Raw genomic sequence first — 19,827 nt, forward strand, 5'->3', positions numbered from 1 at the left:
TTTACAACTGCTTTGTGTGTTTTACTTTATTGTCCTTTCCTCGCACGGCTGGCAACGTACGGTGCGAAAGAAGTTAAACATTACATACAACAACACTCTTTGGTTCTTTCGACAAAGTCACGTACGAATAACACATTCAATGACTTCCACCAGCCAGCACCTCGTGCCCCCCTTGCCAAAGACGTCACCCCATGACGTCACGCCCTCCCACTCGCCGCTCCAACGTCACCGCCACGCCCCTTTATAAGCGGGACTTGTCTCCCGGTTGCGCCCCGCGCCGATTCGCGGCGCGCCCTCATTCACTTGCACGCCACTCACGCGTCGCGCTCGCCTCGGCTTCGTGAGCAAGCGATCGCGTAAAATAATAAAATATAAATAAAATAGATTTGTAGTTCGGCATTCGCTGTGAAATGTCGTCGTCCAAGACGGGCGGGAGGGGGGTGGCGCCGCCGCCGCGGCTGCAGTCGCTGGTGGAGCTGGACCCGCTGCTGCAGCCCTACGAAGCCGACTTCAAGCGAAGGTGACGGGGGGGGAGAGTGAATGCGGCGGCACGGGCAACGGGAGACAAGGCCCGGCTCGTGCGCGTGCTGTGTTGTGTGTACGTGCCGGGGAGACAAAGGCGGCCGGGCGTGGTGCTGGTGGTGGTGGCCCTGTCCACCCACCCCTCGTGTGCCACGGCAGGTGATGCCGCTCGCTGGCAGCACTTGCCCCACAGTCTGTGGCAGGCTATACGGGGGATCTTCGTCTTGTGTGTACGTGCACCTAGCCTGGCACGACGCGGGATTATGTGCTGACGTGACACTGGCACGGTGGCGAATTGCGGCCGCTGCGTTTGTTGGGGTCGATGACATCCAGCCGTGGACTGGCCAGGGGCTCGGGACGCGTGTGAAGAGCGGTAGGTCGACTCGGCCCTAAATGACGAACTGGTGCGGTTCGTAGCGGGGAGACAAAGGCGGCCGGGCGTGGTGCTGGCCACCCACCCCCTCGTGTGCCACGCCCGCCTTCAAAGGTGCCTGCCAACAGCACTTGCCCCTACAGTTTGTCAAGGCTACACGGGGGACATTTGTCAACGTGTGCGTACGCGCGCACACGTGAACCTAGCCTGGCACACACGTGAACCTAGCCTGGCACACACGTGAACCTAGCCTGGCACACACACACACGTGAACCTAGCCTGGCACACACACACGTGAACCTAGCCTGGCACACACACGTGTGAACCTAGCCTGGCACGCACACACACGTGTGAACCTAGCCTGGCACACACACACGTGTGAACCTAGCCTGGCACACACACGTGTGAACCTAGCCTGGCACACACACGCGTGTGAACCTAGCCTGGCACACACACACGTGAACCTAGCCTGGCACACACACACACGTGTGAACCTAGCCTGGCACACACACACACGTGAACCTAGCCTGGCACACACAGGCGTGTGAACCTAGCCTGGCACACACACACGCGTGTGAACCTAGCCTGGCACACACACACGCGTGTGAACCTAGCCTGGCACACACACACGCGTGTGAACCTAGCCTGGCACACACACACGCGTGTGAACCTAGCCTGGCACACACACACGTGTGAACCTAGCCTGGCACACACACACACACGTGTGAACCTAGCCTGGCACACACACACACGCGTGTGAACCTAGCCTGGCACACACACACACGCGTGTGAACCTAGCCTGGCACACACACGCGTGTGAACCTAGCCTGGCACACACACACGTGTGAACCTAGCCTGGCACACACACACACACGTGTGAACCTAGCCTGGCACACACACACACGCGTGTGAACCTAGCCTGGCACACACACACGCGTGTGAACCTAGCCTGGCACACACACGCGTGTGTGAACCTAGCCTGGCACGCACACACGTGAACCTAGCCTGGCACACACACACACGTGTGAACCTAGCCTGGCACACGCACACACGTGTGAACCTAGCCTGGCAGGCACACTCACGTGAACCTAGCCTGGCACACACGTGTGTGTGAACCTAGCCTGGCACACGGTGGCTAATGCCGGCTGGTGTATCACGTGGGAGGGCTTCATCCAGCAGTGGATGGTCCAGAGGCTGCCAATGCGCATGACGCGCGTGGCGTCCTGGGGAGCGGTGGCGCAGTGGTTGGCGCATAGCCCGATGAACCCGGCGACCCCGAGTTGAGATTGGCGCCCACGGCCAATCACATTCGTGACGGCGATTATCTCGATCTGTTACTGTGCCACCGCTAGATCCACTCGGCCCTAACAACGAGTGCCTGGTGTAGTGCGTGTAAAACATCGGTACCCGGGCGAGACAAAGGCGGCCGGGCGTGGGTGCTGGCCACCCACCCCCTCCTGTGCTGATCGCAAACAGCGCTTGCCCCGACAGCCGTACGAGGCTATACGGGGGACCTTTGTATGTGGGGGGGGATTAGTGGCCGAATTGTCGCAATCCGGCAGCCGCGAGTGCGACACGGCGCTGTGTGAATTGTCTGCACGCGCCTGTCACTGCCCCCCCCCCCCCCGTGGTGTCGCATTTCGTGGACGCTGGCGCCGCGGTGTGACCGTGGTGCAATCGTGGGGGGGGGGGGGCCGCACCCTGCTGGTGTTGCAATCCGCAGGGATCGCCGGCTACGCTGCGAATCCATCTCCCGGCGCGGTGGAAGAGTAGGCCAAGTGCCTAGAGGGGAGCTCCCGCTTCTACAGAGCTCCCTCGAGGTTGAGGCCTGGTCTGCCAGCAGTGGCACGAGGAAGCACTTGAAGGGCTGCCCCTGTCGCTTATTTGACATGTCACGTTCCCGCGCCTCGTGGGGCTCGTCCCAATCGCGCTCTCCGTGTCGCTTCACGGGGCAAAGGATCTGCTCTGAGCTCCCGCACGGCACTGCAGAAGTAGCTCCAGCGTGGGAGAGAGGCCCGCAGAAGTGGCCAGCGCAGAGCTAGCGCCGGGGTCCCTTCAAGTCACCGCTGGACGGTGGTGAGCGTGCTGAGGGTGGTGAGCGTGGTGATGCTGGCGAGGGTGGTGAGGGTGGCGAGGGTGGCGATGGTGGTGAGGGTGGTGAGGGTGGTGAGGCTGGTGATGCTGGCGAGGGTGGTGAGCGTGGTGAGGTTCGCGAGGGTGGCGAGGGTGGTGAGCGTGGTGAGGTTCGCGAGGGTGGCGAGGGTGGTGAGCGTGGTGAGCGTGGTGAGGGTGGCGATGGTGGCGATGGTGGCGAGGGTGGCGAGGGTGGCGAGGGTGGCGAGGGTGGTGAGGGTGGTGAGCGTGGTGAGGGTGGCGATGCTGGTGAGGGTGGTGAGGGTGGCTCTCGCTACCATGGATTGCAACGCTGAGAGTTTGGCTTCTTGTGGGAGGAACCAAGAGGTTCCTAGCCTGGCACGACACGGAATTGTAAACAAAACATGCCAATTTGCCCCTAGTCCAGCACACCGGTGTGTTGGGGAGTAAACCCACGACGTCTACAATGCGAGTACGACGTTTCGCCAGGAATTAAAGCTAGCGTCATCAGGCGACGGCCAGATTAGACTGTGTCGGGTGGTTGTGGTGAGAATTACATTGTTAACTTGTTTCCTGTTGACACCAGTTTTTACATAAGCGTATGCATAGTTAAACGATTAGTAGTGAATGGGTAACGGGCAAACCCTTCAATAGTAGCACAGTATTACTGATGCGTCAACTGATTTGTATTCAGAGTTTATAAAACGTTGCTGGCACGGTGGACAGTGGGAATGTTTCTCCCGGTGGGCTCAGGGCAGGGGCCGCTTGGCCCCACGTGACCCCGGGGCCCAGGCCCCACGCGAACTTCACGGCCCTGCAAATTCCCATGCAGTCTGCCTCTCAAGGATGCGCCAGGCTCAACCCCCTGGCCCTGGCATTCAACATCTTTGTTTGTCCACCAGGTAAGGCCCCACTGAGCTGTGCGGCTCCTTTTCAGGAGCGGCCTGGCTCCCACAAACGATAGCTCAAGGAAGCGGCCTATCACGCAAACTCCAAATATACAGCAGCAGGCGTCCGGGTCGGGATAGAACCCACGACCTCCCGCATAGCAGGCGAGGGAGACAACGTCTGCGCCACCCGGCACGCGGTTTGCAAACGTTAGCGCCGGGGAATACAAATGCGGCTGTGCGTGGTGGAGGCCTCAGCCGCCCGGCTTGCGGCGGGGCTGGGGGTGCGGGAGACACCGCGCACCGCCCGGGCTCCAACCCGGGCGGCGGCGGTGCGTTCGTGGCTCCCTGCGGACGACGGCGAGCGGCGCAGACTTTGTGGATGAAGAGCACGGGGAGGGAGAGGCCCCCCCCCGGCACCCAATCGGCTGGCACCCCTCCTCTCGACGTGTGCCAGGGGGGGGGGGCACCGGGGTCAACTCGGGGCAGGGGCGGACCCGCGGGTGACATTTGGGCGATGTATTTCTGGGCTGTGAGTGGCCCAGTTTAATTAGCGGAGTGTCGCAATGCCGCTGCCATGGTATCGCGTGTCCCAGCAAGACGGCGTGTGGGCTCAAGGTCATTTGAATGAACGTCCCCTGTGGGCTTGCGTCTGCGTGTGAGCCCGTGAGCGGGCACAGGGCTCGCACGTAGCGGTCAGCGCGGCGCGCTACGAACCCGGCGACCCGAGTTCGATTCCCGCTCACGGCCAACGCCGGCGATGGCGATTATCTGAGCCGGTGCTGGGTTTCTCCTAGGTCGACTCTGCCTTAAATGAGTATCTGGTGTGGCGTGTAAAGATTAGCACTCTGATATGGGACCTTTCTTGGCATTATTAAAATATAACAATCGGTTTTACCCTTTCTGGCAACAAAACAGTTGTGTCAAGATGTTTAAACACCAAACAGAATGCTTAGTCAAGGAATCCTGTCACTGCATTCACCACACACAGTACTCGTGGTGGTGAACTTGCAAACAACAAAAACAACAACACGCTCTCACAATAGATGGGCATTGTCTTTGAAACTGATTGGTCCACACCAGAGACAGCTTTCTGTTGAGCCTCGTCTCAAAGTGTTAGACTTGTTTGGTGTTTTAACATCTTGACACAACTGTTTTATTGCCAGAAATGGTAAAACTTATTGTTATATTTAAATACTGGCGAGTGGAAAGAAAGGTCCCATGTTGCAGCTGCTCACTCCGGGCTATACACGTCCTGATCGTGCATTGCCTTTGTGCTGTTCGCCTCGTGGCGTTCTCTGGATACAAAGGTGGCCGGGCGAAGTGTTGGCCACCCATCCCCCTCCACCTCCTGTAGCATCGGTGCTCACTAACAGCACTTGCCCCAACAGTCTGCTCAGGCTATCATGGGGATTTGGGTGAGTGAGTGTGTGGGAGTGCGTGAGTGAGTGAACGAGTGTGGAGTTTGTAAGTTCTCTCTCTCTCCCCCTGTTCTCTTCTGCATGGGTTTCCTCCCGTATCTCAGATTTCCTCCCCCATGTAAGCATTCATTACGTGGGCCAATAACACCTTAATATGAAGAGGACTGCAGAACTTGGTCAATTGTTGGTATTGTCGGCTCCTCAGTAGTTCCTCGGGGCTCCTCTGAGTGGGTACTCGCTATTTTTCAGAAGCAACCTGGATATCGCAAATGGCAGCTGAATGAAGTCGCTCATCACGTGGAAATATAGAGCAGCAGCAGCAGCAGCAGCCAAATCCTGTACGTGCGCGATGTTCATTCTAAATGTGGACGGAAAATCCGGAGGACCCAGAGGAAAATCCACGAGACCACGGAGAGAGAGACACGCAGACTCCATATACACAGCAGGCGTCGGGGTCGGGATCGAACCAACGACCTCCTGTACACCAGTCGAGGTAGTTGAGTCATTGCCGGTATTGTTGTTGTGTGGGTGTGCGCGTGTGTGTGGGTGTGTGTGCGCGTGTGCGTGGGTGTGTGTGTGCGTGTGTGTGCGTGTGTGTGTGCGTGGGTGTGTGTGTAGGTATGGGCGCATGCAGGAGCTCCTGGGGGAGATGGATCAGCACGAGGGCGGATTGGACGCGTTCACGCGCGGCTACGCCACGATGGGCATCTCGAAGGGCCCTGACGGGACGCTGTGCTGCCGGGAGTGGGCCCCTGGGGCCCAGGCCCTGCACCTCACGGGCGACTTCAGTGGGTACCCCCACCACCGCACCGCACCACCACCGCACCACCACCGCACCGCACCACCACCACCACCACACCGCACCACCACCACACCGCACCACCACCACACCGCACCACCACCACACCGCACCACCACCACACCGCACCACCACCACCACAGCAGCAGCAGCGGCGGCCATGTGTCACTAAGTGGCGGTGATGTCACCGCGGCGCCTGTGCCAGGCTGGGTGCACTTTGAGGCCACCGCGTGAAGTGCGTGGGGATCTTGCTGACGGCACGGGCAACGGGAAAGAGGGCCGCACGTGTGTGTGTGTGTGTATGCACCTGTGTATGTGTGCGTACGTGCGTGTATGTGTGCGTACGTGCGGGGGGGAGCGGTAGTATGGCTGTCAGCGCGCTGCGCTACGAACCCGGATTCCCGCTCACGGCCAACAACACGAGTGACGATTATCTGAACCGGTCCTGGGCCTCCCCTAAGTCGACTCGGCCTCAAATGAGTACCTGGTGCGGTGTGTAAACATCGCCACAACGGAGGCAAAGGCGGCCGTACTCACCGGCCTTTGTCGGTGCTCGCTAACGGCACTTGCCATGACAGTGTTCAGGCTTACTCGGGGGACCTTTGTCTTTGTCTCAGACGGCTGGGACCACTTCTCGCACGCCTTCTCGCGCCTCGAGTTCGGCAAGTGGGAGCTCCTCCTGCCCCGCAGGCCTGACGGCTCCCCCGCCATCTCGCACGGCTCCAAGCTCAAGGTGAGCCCGCGTCTAGGTGCGCTCGGCCTCAAATGGACGGGCCAGGCGCATCATGGCGGTTACATCGTCGTCGGCGTCGTCACCATCGCTGTGTTTGGCACGGTCGTGATGGTGACGATGGGTGACGATGGTGATTGTGGCTGTAGTGTGGATGGCGGCGGTGATGGCGGTGATGGCGGTAGTGGTGATGCTGTTTTGTTGATTTTCACATTGACGTTGTTCATGGTTTTATTGATGGTGATGTTGTTGTTGATTTGAGGTGGTGGTGGTGACGACCGATGGCCGCACGCTGTTCCGCATCTCTCCGTGGGCACACTACGTCACCAAGGAGGGTGCAGCCGTCACCTACGAGTGGGTGCACTGGGACCCGCCGAACCCCTACCAGGTGTCCAACCCGAACCCCGCCTAGAACACTGCCGCAGCCGCAGCACCAGCTGTCGCACCACCAGGTCTACCGCACCCCTGGCTGCCGCGAGGCCAATCCTCGCCACAGGCCCTTCTCTGCCTCTAACGCGGGGCTCTGCCCGTGCCCCCCCCCCCCCCCCCCCCGTGGCGCAGCGCGTGCACCCTGTGCCCCCGTGCCCACGCAGTCTGCGCATCTACGAGGCCCACGTGGGCATCTCCTCGCACGAGGGCCGCGTCGCCACCTACGAGCACTTCACGCGCCACATGCTGCCCCGCATCAAGAGGCTCGGTGAGTCGCTCGCTCACTTCACGCGCCACATGCTGCCCCGCATCAAGAGGCTCGGTGAGTCGCTCGCTCACTTCACGAGCCACATGCTGCCCCGCATCAAGAGACTCAGTGAGTCGCTCGCTCACTTCACGCGCCACATGCTGCCCCGCATCAAGAGGCTCGGCGAGTCTCTGGGCTCTCCACCTGTACCCATGTATTCCGCCTCCTCCTCGTGCCTCCATCGAGATGTCCCCTCTCTCTCTGTCTCTGTCTCTACGCGAGCGATGAGCGGGCACCGTGCGGTGTCGTCGTTACCGTTACCGAGTAAACCTCATCATCGCGGAGACAACGGCGGCCGAGTGCGGTGCTGGACGTGGACGCCCCCCCCCCCCCCCCCCCGCGTCTCCCCCTCGGGTGACGTGCTGGCCTCACTCGCAGTACTTGCCCCGCCCGCCGGTCGGGGCTATGTGGGGGACCTTTGTCTGCGTCTGCGCTTCAGGGTACAACTGCATCCAGCTGATGGCGGTCATGGAGCACGCGTACTACGCCAGCTTCGGATACCAAGTCACCAGCTTTTTCGCCGCCTCCAGGTCCGTGACATCGCCACCATCACCACCATCATCATCGCCAACATCGCCAACACCGTCGTCATCGCCAACACCGTCGTCATCGCCAACATCGCCAACATCGCCAGCATCATCATCACCAACATCGTCATCATCACCAACATCGTCGTCCTCACCAACACCGTCGTCATCGCCAACACCGTCGTCATCGTTGTCATCATCGCCAACATCATCATCGTCGCCACCAACATCATCATCATCATCATCGCCGACATTGTCGTCACCATCAACACCAACATCGCCATCGTCACGGCATCACCGACTCCGACGTGACTGTTGGCTCCTTCGGCGCCATCGACGCCGTCGGCATCCGCCACCCGCGCCATCACCGCGAGCGCCGCCGGTTTCTCCCCCCCCCCCCCCCCCCCCCCGTGCAGTCGCTACGGCACCCCGGACGAGCTGAAGGCGCTGCTGGACGCGGCCCACGCGCTGGGGCTGCGCGTGCTGCTGGACGTGGTGCACAGCCACGCGTCGCGCAACACCGAGGACGGCCTCAACGAGTACGACGGCACCGACGGCGCCTTCTTCCACGCGGGGCCACGCGGGGCCCACCCGCTCTGGGACAGCCGCCTCTTCAACTACCGCAGGTGGGCGCCAACGCCAACGCCGCCACCGCCGGGATGCTGGTGGACACCCTGCGGTGGTGGTGGAGATGGTGGTGGTGGTGGTGGGAGACCACAATAACACTGACACACTAATACTACCACAATAACACTGTGTATGCTCTGTGTGTGTGTGTGTTCTCTGTGTGTGTGTTCTCTGTGTGTGTGTTGTGTGTGTGCTGTGTGTGTTGTGTGTGTGTTCTCTGTGTGTGTACTCTGTGCTCTGCGTGTGCTCTGTGTGTGTGTGTGTGTGGGCTCTGTGTGTGCTCCGTGTGTGTGTGTGTGTGGGCTCTGTGTGTGCTCTGTGTGTGTGTGTGCTCTGTGTGTGTGTTGTGTGTGTGTGTGGGCTCTGTGTGAAGCTGGGAGGTTCTGCGTTTTCTGCTCTCAAACCTGCGCTGGTGGATGGAGGAGTACGGATTTGATGGCTTCCGCTTTGACGGCATCACGTCGATGATTTACCACCACCACGGTGTAGGTGAGACACGCGGGGACACGCGGGGACACGCGGGGACACGCGGGGACACGCGGGGACACGCGGGGACACGCGAGGACACGCGGGGACACGCGGAGACACGTGGAGACACACACAGAGACCCACACAGAGATGCACACAGAGAGACGCGGGGACGCGTGGGGACACGGACATTCGGGGACACAGACACACAGGCAGACAATGTTGATGGTGTGTGTCTCGGAGTAGGCTTCGTTAGCGTTGTTGGTGGCGTTGACGATGTGCAGGAGCGGGGTTCTCTGGGAACTACGAGGAGTACTTTGGGCTGCAGGTGGACGAGGACTCCCTCGTCTACCTCATGCTGGCCAATCACATGCTGCACTCCTTCTACCCACAATGCACCACGGTCGCAGAGGTACCGCCCCCCGTGCCCCCACACACGGCTTGAGTCGTTGGCAGTGTTGACGATGCAGTTGGCAGTGTTGACGATGCAGTTGGCGTGTTGACGATGCAGTTGGCAGTGTTGACGATGCAGTTGGCAGTGTTGACGATGCAGTTGGCGTGTTGACGATGCAGTTGGCAGTGTTGACGATGCAGTTGGCGTGTTGACGATGCAGTTGGCAGTGTTGAAGATGCAGTTGGCAGTGTTGACGATGCAGTTGGCGTGTTGACGATGCAGTTGGCAGTGTTGAAGATGCAGTTGGCGTGTTGACGATGCGGTTGGCGTGTTGACGATGCAGTTTGCGTGTCGACGATGCAGTTGGCAGTGTTGACGATGCAGTTGGCGTGTTGACGATGCAGTTGGCAGTGTTGACGATGCAGTTGGCAGTGTTGACGATGCAGTTGGCGTGTTGACGATGCAGTTGGCAGTGTTGAAGATGCAGTTGGCGTGTTGACGATGCGGTTGGCGTGTTGACGATGCAGTTTGCGTGTCGACGATGCAGTTGGCAGTGTTGAAGATGCAGTTGGCAGCGTTGACGATCCAGTTGGCAGCGTTGACGATGCAGTCGGCAGCGTTGACGATGCAGTTGGCGTGTTGACGATGCAGTTGACGTGTTGACGATGCGGTTGGCAGTATTGACGATGCGGTTGGCGTGTTGACGATGCGGTTGGCGTGTTGACGATGCGGTTGGCGTGTTGACGATCCAGTTGGCAGTGTTGACGATCCGGTTGGCAGTGTTGACGATCCGGTTGGCAGTGTTGACGATGCGGTTGGCAGCGTTGACGATGCAGTTGGCAGCGTTGACGATGCAGTTGGCAGCGTTGACGATGCAGTTGGCAGCGTTGACGATGCAGTTGGCAGCGTTGACGATCCAGTTGGCAGCGTTGACGATGCAGTTGGCAGCGTTGACGATGCAGTTGGCAGCGTTGACGATGCAGTTGGCAGCGTTGACGATCCAGTTGGCAGTATTGACGATCCGGTTGGCAGTATTGACGATCCGGTTGGCAGTGTTGACGATGCGGTTGGCAGCGTTGACGATCCAGTTGGCAGCGTTGACGATGCAGTTGGCAGCGTTGACGATGCAGTTGGCAGTGTTGACGATGCAGTTGGCAGCGTTGACGATGCAGTTGGCAGTGTTGACGATGCAGTTGGCAGCGTTGACGATGCAGTTGGCAGCGTTGACGATGCAGTTGGCAGTGTTGACGATGCAGTTGGCAGCGTTGACGATGCAGTTGGCAGCGTTGACGATGCAGTTGGCAGCGTTGACGATGCAGTTGGCAGCGTTGACGATGCAGTTGGCAGCGTTGACGATGCAGTTGGCAGCGTTGACGATCCAGTTGGCAGTGTTGACGATGCAGTTGGCAGCGTTGACGATGCAGTTGGCAGCGTTGACGATCCAGTTGGCAGCGTTGACGATGCAGTTGGCAGCGTTGACGATGCAGTTGGCAGCGTTGACGATCCAGTTGGCAGTGTTGACGATGCAGTTGGCAGCGTTGACGATGCAGTTGGCAGCGTTGACGATCCAGTTGGCAGCGTTGACGATGCAGTTGGCAGCGTTGACGATCCAGTTGGCGTGTTGACGATGCAGTTGGCGTGTTGACGATGCAGTTGGCAGCGTTGACGATCCAGTTGGCAGCGTTGACGATGCAGTTGGCAGCGTTGACGATGCAGTTGGCAGCGTTGACGATCCAGTTGGCAGCGTTGACGATGCAGTTGGCAGCGTTGACGATGCAGTTGGCAGCGTTGACGATCCAGTTGGCAGTGTTGACGATGCAGTTGGCAGCGTTGACGATGCAGTTGGCAGCGTTGACGATCCAGTTGGCAGCGTTGACGATGCAGTTGGCAGCGTTGACGATCCAGTTGGCGTGTTGACGATGCGGTCGGCAGCGTTGACGATGCGGTCGGTAGCGTTGACGATGCGGTCGGCAGCGTTGACGATGCGGTCGGCAGCGTTGACGATGCGGTCGGCAGCGTTGACGATGCGGTCGGCAGCGTTGACGATGCGGTCGGCAGCGTTGACGATGCGGTCGGCAGCGTTGACGATGCGGTCGGCAGCGTTGACGATGCGGTCGGCAGCGTTGACGATGCGGTCGGCAGCGTTGACGATGCGGTCGGCAGCGTTGACGATGCGGTCGGCAGCGTTGACGATGCGGTCGGCAGCGTTGACGATGCGGTCGGCAGCGTTGACGATGCGGTCGGCAGCGTTGAGTGTTTTGTTTGTCGTCTTGTGCTGGTTGGCCACAGCCTGTGGGAGGGCTCTGTCAGTTGATTCCGCCAACTCATTCTCTTGCTCGGTTCAACTAGAGCAGTCGTATTTTAGTCCGACACTCGTCACGAATGATTAGCTGAGAGTTTTGAATTCCTAAATAGTTTAGCGTCAAACTATAACCTCCATATCCCTAAGAGAGGGTGCTTGCCTATGAACGTCTGGCAGCTCACCAGCATTGACTCGAGCAAGGCTGCCTCTGCTGCTAACGAGACACCGACTGTCGAATCGGTGCGGTGGGAATTGTGCACTCTCAGCAGGATGTGTGTGTGGGGCTGATGGGCTGAGTAAGGAATCATTGTAGGTTGTGTCTGCAGAGAGGGACGCGTGAAGGAGGAGGAGGATCGTTGATATCGTTGGCGTTGGGGACTCACAAATCCCCCCAACCCCACCCCAGTTGAATTCCCGCTCACAGCCAACACCAACACCAACACCGATGACGATTATCTGAAACTGTCCTGGGCCTTCCCCAGGGTGGACTCGGCCTAAAATGAGTGCTTGGTGCAACGTGTAAAATCTATCGCCACTGGGGAGACGAAGGCGGCCGGCCGTGGTGTTGGCCACCCATCGTCCCACGTGCGCCGTGCCGGCCTTGATGGGCGCTGCTACTATCCCACGGCACTTGCCCCGTCGCTCTGAGAAAGGCTACACGGGGGACCTTTGTCCGCGTGGCAGGAGGTGTCGGGGATGCCGGCGCTGTGCCGCCCGGTGGAGGAGGGGGGCGCCGGCTTCGACTACCGCCTGGCGATGGCCATCCCCGACAAGTGGATCCAGGTACCACGGTGCACCGCCGCCGGCGTCGGCCATGCTCTACCCACTGCTGGATGAAGGCCTCCTGAAGCCGTCGCAGTCTTCATCTTCACGTGCCGCCTTGCGTCTCCATGTCCCCCCCCTGTATCCCCCCCCCCCGTGTCTCTGAGCGTCCCCGTAGATAATCAAGGAGCGCAAGGATGAGGACTGGAACATCGGGGATATCGTCCACACGCTCATCAACCGGCGGCACGGGGAGAAGTGCATCGCCTACGCAGAGAGCCACGACCAGGTGACGAGGCCGAGGCTGAGACCTCCCGTGGTGTCGCCTCTCACGGGCTGCGGGGGTCGCTAGGCCGCTCATTTGCGCTGCCCCCCCCCATCCCCTGCCCCTCCCCGCCGTGGCCCCAGGCGCTGGTGGGGGACAAGACGCTGGCGTTCTGGTTGATGGACAAGGCGATGTACTTCGACATGTCCGTCCAGTGTCCGCCCAGCGTCATCGTGGACCGGGGCATCCAGCTGCACAAGCTGATCCGCCTGCTGACGCACGCGCTGGGCGGCGAGGCCTACCTCAACTTCATCGGTAGCGGCGCGACCCCCAGCGTGCGTGCGCGTGTGCGTGCGCGTGTGCGTGCGTGTGCGTGCGCGTGTGCGTGCGCGTGTGCGTGCGTGTGTGCGTGTGCGTGCGTGTGTGCGTGTGCGTGCGCGTGCGTGTGCGTGCGCGTGCGTGCGTGTGCGCGCACGTGTGTGTACGTGTGTGTGTGTACGTGTGTGTGTACGTGTGCGTGCGTGCGCGCGTGTGTGCATGTGCGCGTGCGTGCGTGCGTGTGTGTGTGTGTGCGCGTGCGTGCGTGCGTGTGTGTGTGTGCGCGTGCGTGCGTGTGTGTGGGGAGTGGTAGTGTAGCGGTTAGCGCTGTGCTGTGCTACGAACCCGGCGACCCGGGTTAGATTCCCGCTCGCGGCCAACGCCGGTGGCGATTTATCTGAACCGGTCCTAGGTCTCCCCTAGGTCGACTCGACCTCAAATGAGTACCTGGTGCGGTGTGGCGGTGTGTAGTAAACATCGCCATTGGGGAGACAAAGGCGGCCGAGCGTGGTACTGGCCACCCACCCCCTCGTGCGCCGTGCTGGCCTTCATAGGTGCTACTCGCTAGCAGCACTTGCCCCAACAGTCTGTTAAGGCTACACGGGGGATCTTTGCGTGTGTGGAGCACAGTGGTTAGCGCCGTGTCGGCCACCGAGCCAGGGCCTAGGCCTCGGCAAGGTAAAAGGTAAAAACAACGAGTCTACCTTTACCCTACCTTTTACCCTTACCCCATACAAATTACCCGATTACAGGCTAATTACTGGGGTACTACACGTGAAAAAGGTTTATAACAGGTAAATGCTAGGTAGAGCGCTTTACTCATATAGAATACTCTCGATGATTCCAATTTTAAATGTTGGCCACTGACTGCGCCACGGAGCTATTAGCGGTAAACAAGGTACCGTATTTACCGGGTAATACTTCGCGCTACTTTTACCCGACCCTTTACCTTACCCCTCGGCATGTCGACACCTTTACCTTTTACCTTTACCCTTTTACCCGGTAAAAAGGGTAAATTACCTTGCCTTGCCGAGGCCTACCGGGGCCACACAGTTGACGGGCGGTCGTGTGAGGGACACTCCGAGAGCCTAGGCCCTAGGGTGACGGTTCAAGCCCCGGGTCTGGGCGTCTCCCTCGGCAGGTTTACAACGGCCGTTTCGTTGTCGAGGTGTTCGTAATGGCCTCTGTGACGCAGCCTCGTCTGGAATCTCACCACCACCGCCCCCAATCTCCCGACCCCCGTCGCAGGCAACGAGTTCGGGCACCCCGAGTGGCTGGACTTTCCCCGGGTGGGGAACGGCGAGAGTTTCCACTACGCGCGGCGGCAGTTCCACCTGGCGGACGACCCGACGCTGCGCTACCAGCACCTGCAGGCGTTCGACGCCAGCATGAACCACGCGGAGGAGAAGTTCGGCTGGCTCGCGGCGCAGCAGGTCGGACGGCGCGGCGTGCTCGCTCGCCGCGGTTGGGTGGTGGTGCGGTTGGAATGCGGCGGGCCGCTCCGGTTAATACCGTGCGCCGTCTGCACCGCTCGCGGTGGACGCTCCGGGAGCCCCGTGACGTCGTTGGCAAGGAGGGGTCGGCCGTCGTGTGCCGGCGTCGCGCAACACATTTGACAAATTCGAAAATTGCCATCGCACCCCTCCCCCCCCCTCCCGCCCCCCCCTCTCCCCCCTCCCGCCCCCTTGCCCCATGCTGGGGAACCATCGCCCCGCGCTATGGGAACGTCGCCGACGTCAAACGTACTGAATAACAACGGCTATAATAATAATAAGAGTGATGATAGCCGTGGTTGTTGTTGTGTGTGTGTGTGTGCAGGCGTTTGTGAGCTGCAAGCACCAGGGCGACATGGTGGTGTCGTTTGAGAGGGCCAACCTGCAGTTCGTGTTCAACCTGCACCCCGCCAACAGCTACACCGACTACCGCATCGGCGTGCGCACGGCCGGGAGGCATCCTCACTCGCTGGCCGCACGCACACGCGTCGCAGCGTGTGTGTCGTGATGTCTGTGTGTCGTAGTGTGTCGTGATGTGTGTGTGTGTCGCAGTGTGTATGTGTGTCGCAGTGTGTTTGTGTGTCGTAGTGTGTTTGTGTGTGTGTATACCAGTAGGGGGAGGCACAGCGCCAGTCGTATCAGTCAGCCAACCCACGGCACCTGCCGGGTCTGCCCCGTGACCTCCTGTCGGCATTGAGCCTTCCACACTTCATGTGACGGCCTCAAAGTGCGCCTGGCCTGGCACGGGCGCCGTGCTGACGTCACCGCCACTTAGTGGCGAATGGCGGCTGTTGTTGTTGTTGGTGTCTGCGTGCGTGCGTGGCTGTCTTTGGTAGTGTATCTGGGGGGAGCGGAAGTGCAGCAGTTGGCGCGCTGCTCGCGGCCAATACAATTGACAATTATCTGAACTTGGGCCTCCCCTATGTCGACTTAGCCTTAATTGAGTACCTGGCGCGCAGTGTGTATTAAACATCAGCCGTGGGGAGACGAAGGCAGCCCCAGCGGCTTCCGCGAGTCTCTTGTACCTCCGCCCCCCCCCCCCGCGCGTCTCCATGTAGCCTTGAGTCCTTGACGGCGAGTCCGCAGGTACCACATCGTGCTGGACACGGACCTGCGGGAGCACGGCGGGCACCAGCGGCTGCAGCACGACGTCGAGTTCTTCTCCAGCCCCGTGCCCATTGGGGGCCTCCTGCACTCCATCCTGGTGAGTTGGGGGGAGTTGGGGGCAGGGGGGGAGTTGGGGGCGGGGGGGGGAGTTGGGGGCGGGGGGGGGAGTTGGGGCAGGGGGGGGGAGTTGGGGCAGGGGGGGGAGTTGGGGCAGGGGGGGGGTGTCCTTGGAGGGGGGGTTCATGATGGCCATGTCGGGGGACGTGACGGCCTGGGCACATTCCCCAATGCTGTTGGTTGAAGGCTCAGAGAGGCAGCCTAGGGCACTTGTGGTTCAAAGTTACAGTTCACTAATGTGTCTGCGTGTGTCCGTGTGTCTGCGCGTGCGTGTCCGTGTGTCTGCGTGTGTCCGTGTGTCTGTGCATGTGTCTGTGTGCACACGTGTGTGTCCGTACATTTGTGTGTGGGTTTTTGTCTATGGGTGGGTTGGTGTCTGTGTGTCGCCCTGTATGTGTGTCCATGTACGTGTATTTATGCACATGTGTATATGTATTTTACACACGTGTGTGCACGTCCGTCCCATGTGTTTGTGCACGCACGCACCAGCTGTACATCCCCTCGCGCGTCGCGGTGGTCCTGGCCAACAGGGAGCTGGACAACTAAGACCATTCACGACTCTGCATCGTGAACCAATCGCGTCGGCGTCACCACCGATCACAGTCAACCCGTTCCTGCAACCTATCGCCAGCCACGCGCGCCTGATCGGGATGCCGCCCTCTCTACCTCTCACTCACTCGCGCTGTCACGCTGTGTCACGCTTGCACACTGCCACGTGCTTGTCACGCTGTGTCACGTGCTGTCACACACTGTCACGTGCTTGTCACGCTGTGTCACGTGCTGTCACACACTGTCACGCGCGACGGCATCTCACCTCCACTCTGTGCCTATTCCTCTATGCTCGTTCACCCACTCGCTCACCCACTCGCTCACCCACTCGCTCACCCACTCGCTCACCCACTCGTTCACCCACTCGCTCACCCACTCGCTCACCCACTCGCTCACCCACTCGCTCACCCACTCGCTCACCCACTCGCTCACCCACTCGCTCACCCACTCGCTCACCCACTCGCTCACCCACTCGCTCACCCACTCGCTCACCCACTCGCTCACCCACTCGCTCACCCACTCGCTCACCCACTCGCTCACCCACTCGCTCACCCACTCGCTCACCCACTCGCTCACCCACTCGCTCACCCACTCGCTCACCCACTCGCTCACCCACTCGCTCACCCACTCGCTCACCCACTCGCTCACCCACTCGCTCACCCACTCGCTCACCCACTCGCTCACCCACTCGCTCACCCACTCGCTCACCCATTCACCTGCTTGCTCACCCATTCACTTATCCCCTACCCACTTCTCTACTCTGGCCCTCGCTCTCCGCCTGCGCTGTCCCTCTCTGTGGGTACCGTCTGTGCCCCAGGGGACGTCCGGCCATTCTCTCCCAACTCGTCGCGGCACTTTATGTTTGACAGCAGCCGATGAGCGGCCGTGGTGCGGCGTGACCCCAAACAGTTCCAAACTCTAACTCGGAGCGGCGCCCTGACCCCGCGTCTCCAAAGTCCGCTTAAAAGTAAAAAACGAAATGGGATGCCTTTATTCTAGTTTGTTTTTTTAATTAACCGCGTTTTTTGCCGAGAAAGTTCGAGGTCTGTCGAAGTTTTGATAATCGCCGGTCGCCGCTCCTGCCGGGGGGGACGCGCGACCCGACGACGTCTCGCAATCGCCGCGCCACCGAGTCGCGTGGCCCCCGCTCGTCGTCGAAGTGTTCTGACGGGTGCGCTCGGCACGAAGCTCACGTCGAAGCGTTCTGACGGGTCAGCGTTGGGTTGGCGCTCGGCACGAAGCTCGAAGCGTCAGAGCGTTGAGCCGCAAGTCGCCCTCTGTTCCGACTCCTGAGTGGAGATGCACGGTTATAGTGAAGAGTGGAAATACCTCTAAACAAACGAAAGAATTGTGATTTTGTTTCTTGTTGGCTCTATGATTATCTATCTTGCAAATGAAAGTAATTGGGACAGAATCTGTTCAGTTTAGGATAACGCTTAAAACAACATGCTTAGAGATGCTTGCGCACACACAAAAACACTCGCATTGGCAGACGCTCGCATTCACGGACACACACACACACGGACACATACACGGACACACTCACAGACACACACACGGACACACACACTCGCACACCTCTCCTCTGCCACCGGTTCCCGCGGAGTCAGAATGACCGTGGCCGGGGCGATGTCCGTCTGGCTCGGCGCTCGTTCCGCGCGGCTCCTGGCGAGCGATTCGTGGTCCACTTCGTGGTCCACTTCGTGGTCCACTTCGTGGTCCACTTCGTGGTCCACTTCGTGGTCCACTTCGTGGTCCACTTCGTGGTCCACTTCGTGGTCCACTTCGTGGTCCACTTCGTGGTCCACTTCGTGGTCCACTTCGTGGTCCACTTCGTGGTCCACTTCGTGGTCCACTTCGTGGTCCACTTCGTGGTCCACTTCGTGGTCCACTTCGTGGTCCACTTCGTGGTCCACTTCGTGGTCCACTTCGTGGTCCACTTCGTGGTCCACTTCGTGGTCCACTTCGTGGTCCACTTCGTGGTCCACTTCGTGGTCCACTTCGTGGTCCACTTCGTGGTCCACTTCGTGGTCCACTTCGTGGTCCACTTCGTGGTCCACTTCGTGGTCCACTTCGTGGTCCACTTCGTGGTCCACTTCGTGGTCCACTTCGTGGTCCACTTCGTGGTCCACTTCGTGGTCCACTTCGTGGTCCACTTCGTGGTCCACTTTGTGGTCGTGCCGCTGCGGAACGACCGCCGAGAACCCCCCGCCGCCTCCACCCTGCGCGCCCACCGACTCCTCGGGGGTCTTGAGCGGCGAGTCGCCGCACCCTCCCCCCCTCCCCTCGCGTGCCCTCCTCCATCGCGTCTGGCGGGCTGCGTCTGTGGGTGGTGGAGGCCCACGAGGGCGCAGATTCGGTCGGCTCGTTTGGAGAGCTCACCACCCCCCCCCAAAAAAAGTATTTTGAACAAATGGCTGTGACCCATCACTCGGTGCATTGCAAGGCTGTCGTTTGTGGTAGTTGAAGTCGTACATGTCATGGCGAGTTCAATGTCTTATTTAAATGTTCTCGTGCATCGGGACGGCGTGCGCATCGAGCGCAGGACGGGCTGCGATGTGAAGCCTTCGCACGCGTGGCACGGCAGCGCCGCGGGGAGGGGAGGCAAGGAAGTCGTGACTGGGAACGGAGAAGGGAAGAGAAAGAGTGGGAGATGGGGGGGGGACAAGGATGGATGAGAAACGGGAGCCACGGGGTCAGGGAGACGAGGAGGGAGAGGCCGTGGCAGCAGCAGGGAGAGGCTGTGGCAGCAGCAGCAGCAGTGAGCGGCTGTGGCAGCAGCAGGGAGAGGCCGTGGCAGCAGCAGGGAGAGGCCGTGGCAGCAGCAGGGAGAGGCCGTGGCAGCAGCAGCAGCAGCAGTGAGCGGCTGTGGCAGCAGCAGCAGCAGGGAGAGGCTGTGGCAGCAGCAGGGAGAGGCCGTGGCAGCAGCAGCAGGGAGCGGCGTCTGTTTTCACAGTGGGCGGGGAGAGGGAAGGAGCTCGGTGGGCGTGGCCTCACGGAAGCCACGTGATTGAAGGGAGGCTGCAGCTGGTTTAGAGATGGTCCAGTGATGAGAGGACTCGCTGCAGTTGATTAATGTATATTCTTGGTTCTTTCGGTAAAGTCACGTAGAAGGGAACTAATAAAATAATAAAAATATAAAACAATAAAATTCTCACGACGTTTCGACTGCAACACAAGCAATCATCATCAGGTGTGAAATCCACACTTTACCGAAAGAACCAAGAATATGAATCCCTGTAGTCACGAAAGCTTTAAATCAAAATTGATGAATGTAGTGAATATCGTATTCGTATTGGAAGTAGGCGAGCAATGGCACAAACCCCGATGCAATAA

The 19,827-nt window shown here is 59.9% G+C and overlaps 1 protein-coding gene across 2 annotated transcripts; it reads left to right on the forward strand.

Annotated features, from left to right (window-relative positions):
* The first annotated feature begins 277 nt into the window (after positions 1 to 277).
* GBE1 (1,4-alpha-glucan branching enzyme 1) lies at positions 278 to 16,999 on the forward strand. 2 transcript variants are annotated; one of them, XM_078882472.1, is made up of 16 exons: positions 278 to 520; positions 5,916 to 6,085; positions 6,714 to 6,829; positions 7,089 to 7,214; positions 7,388 to 7,523; positions 8,002 to 8,092; positions 8,506 to 8,715; positions 9,090 to 9,205; positions 9,469 to 9,596; positions 12,565 to 12,663; positions 12,821 to 12,931; positions 13,051 to 13,222; positions 14,474 to 14,658; positions 15,044 to 15,174; positions 15,805 to 15,922; positions 16,432 to 16,999. In XM_078882472.1, exons 1-16 carry the CDS (start codon positions 411 to 413, stop codon positions 16,486 to 16,488), a joined length of 2,076 nt encoding a protein of 691 aa, XP_078738598.1. In that variant the 5' UTR covers positions 278 to 410; the 3' UTR covers positions 16,489 to 16,999. The 2 variants fall into 2 exon arrangements, with proteins under 2 accessions (XP_078738598.1, XP_078738599.1); XM_078882473.1 differs by lacking the exon at positions 278 to 520 and adding an exon at positions 587 to 681 and having other exon boundaries at positions 16,432 to 16,998.
* Positions 17,000 to 19,827: the final 2,828 nt, after the last annotated feature.

The sequence above is a fragment of the Lampetra fluviatilis genome, chromosome 65 (genome assembly GCF_964198595.1).
Source record: "Lampetra fluviatilis chromosome 65, kcLamFluv1.1, whole genome shotgun sequence".
Classification (NCBI taxonomy): domain Eukaryota; kingdom Metazoa; phylum Chordata; class Hyperoartia; order Petromyzontiformes; family Petromyzontidae; genus Lampetra; species Lampetra fluviatilis.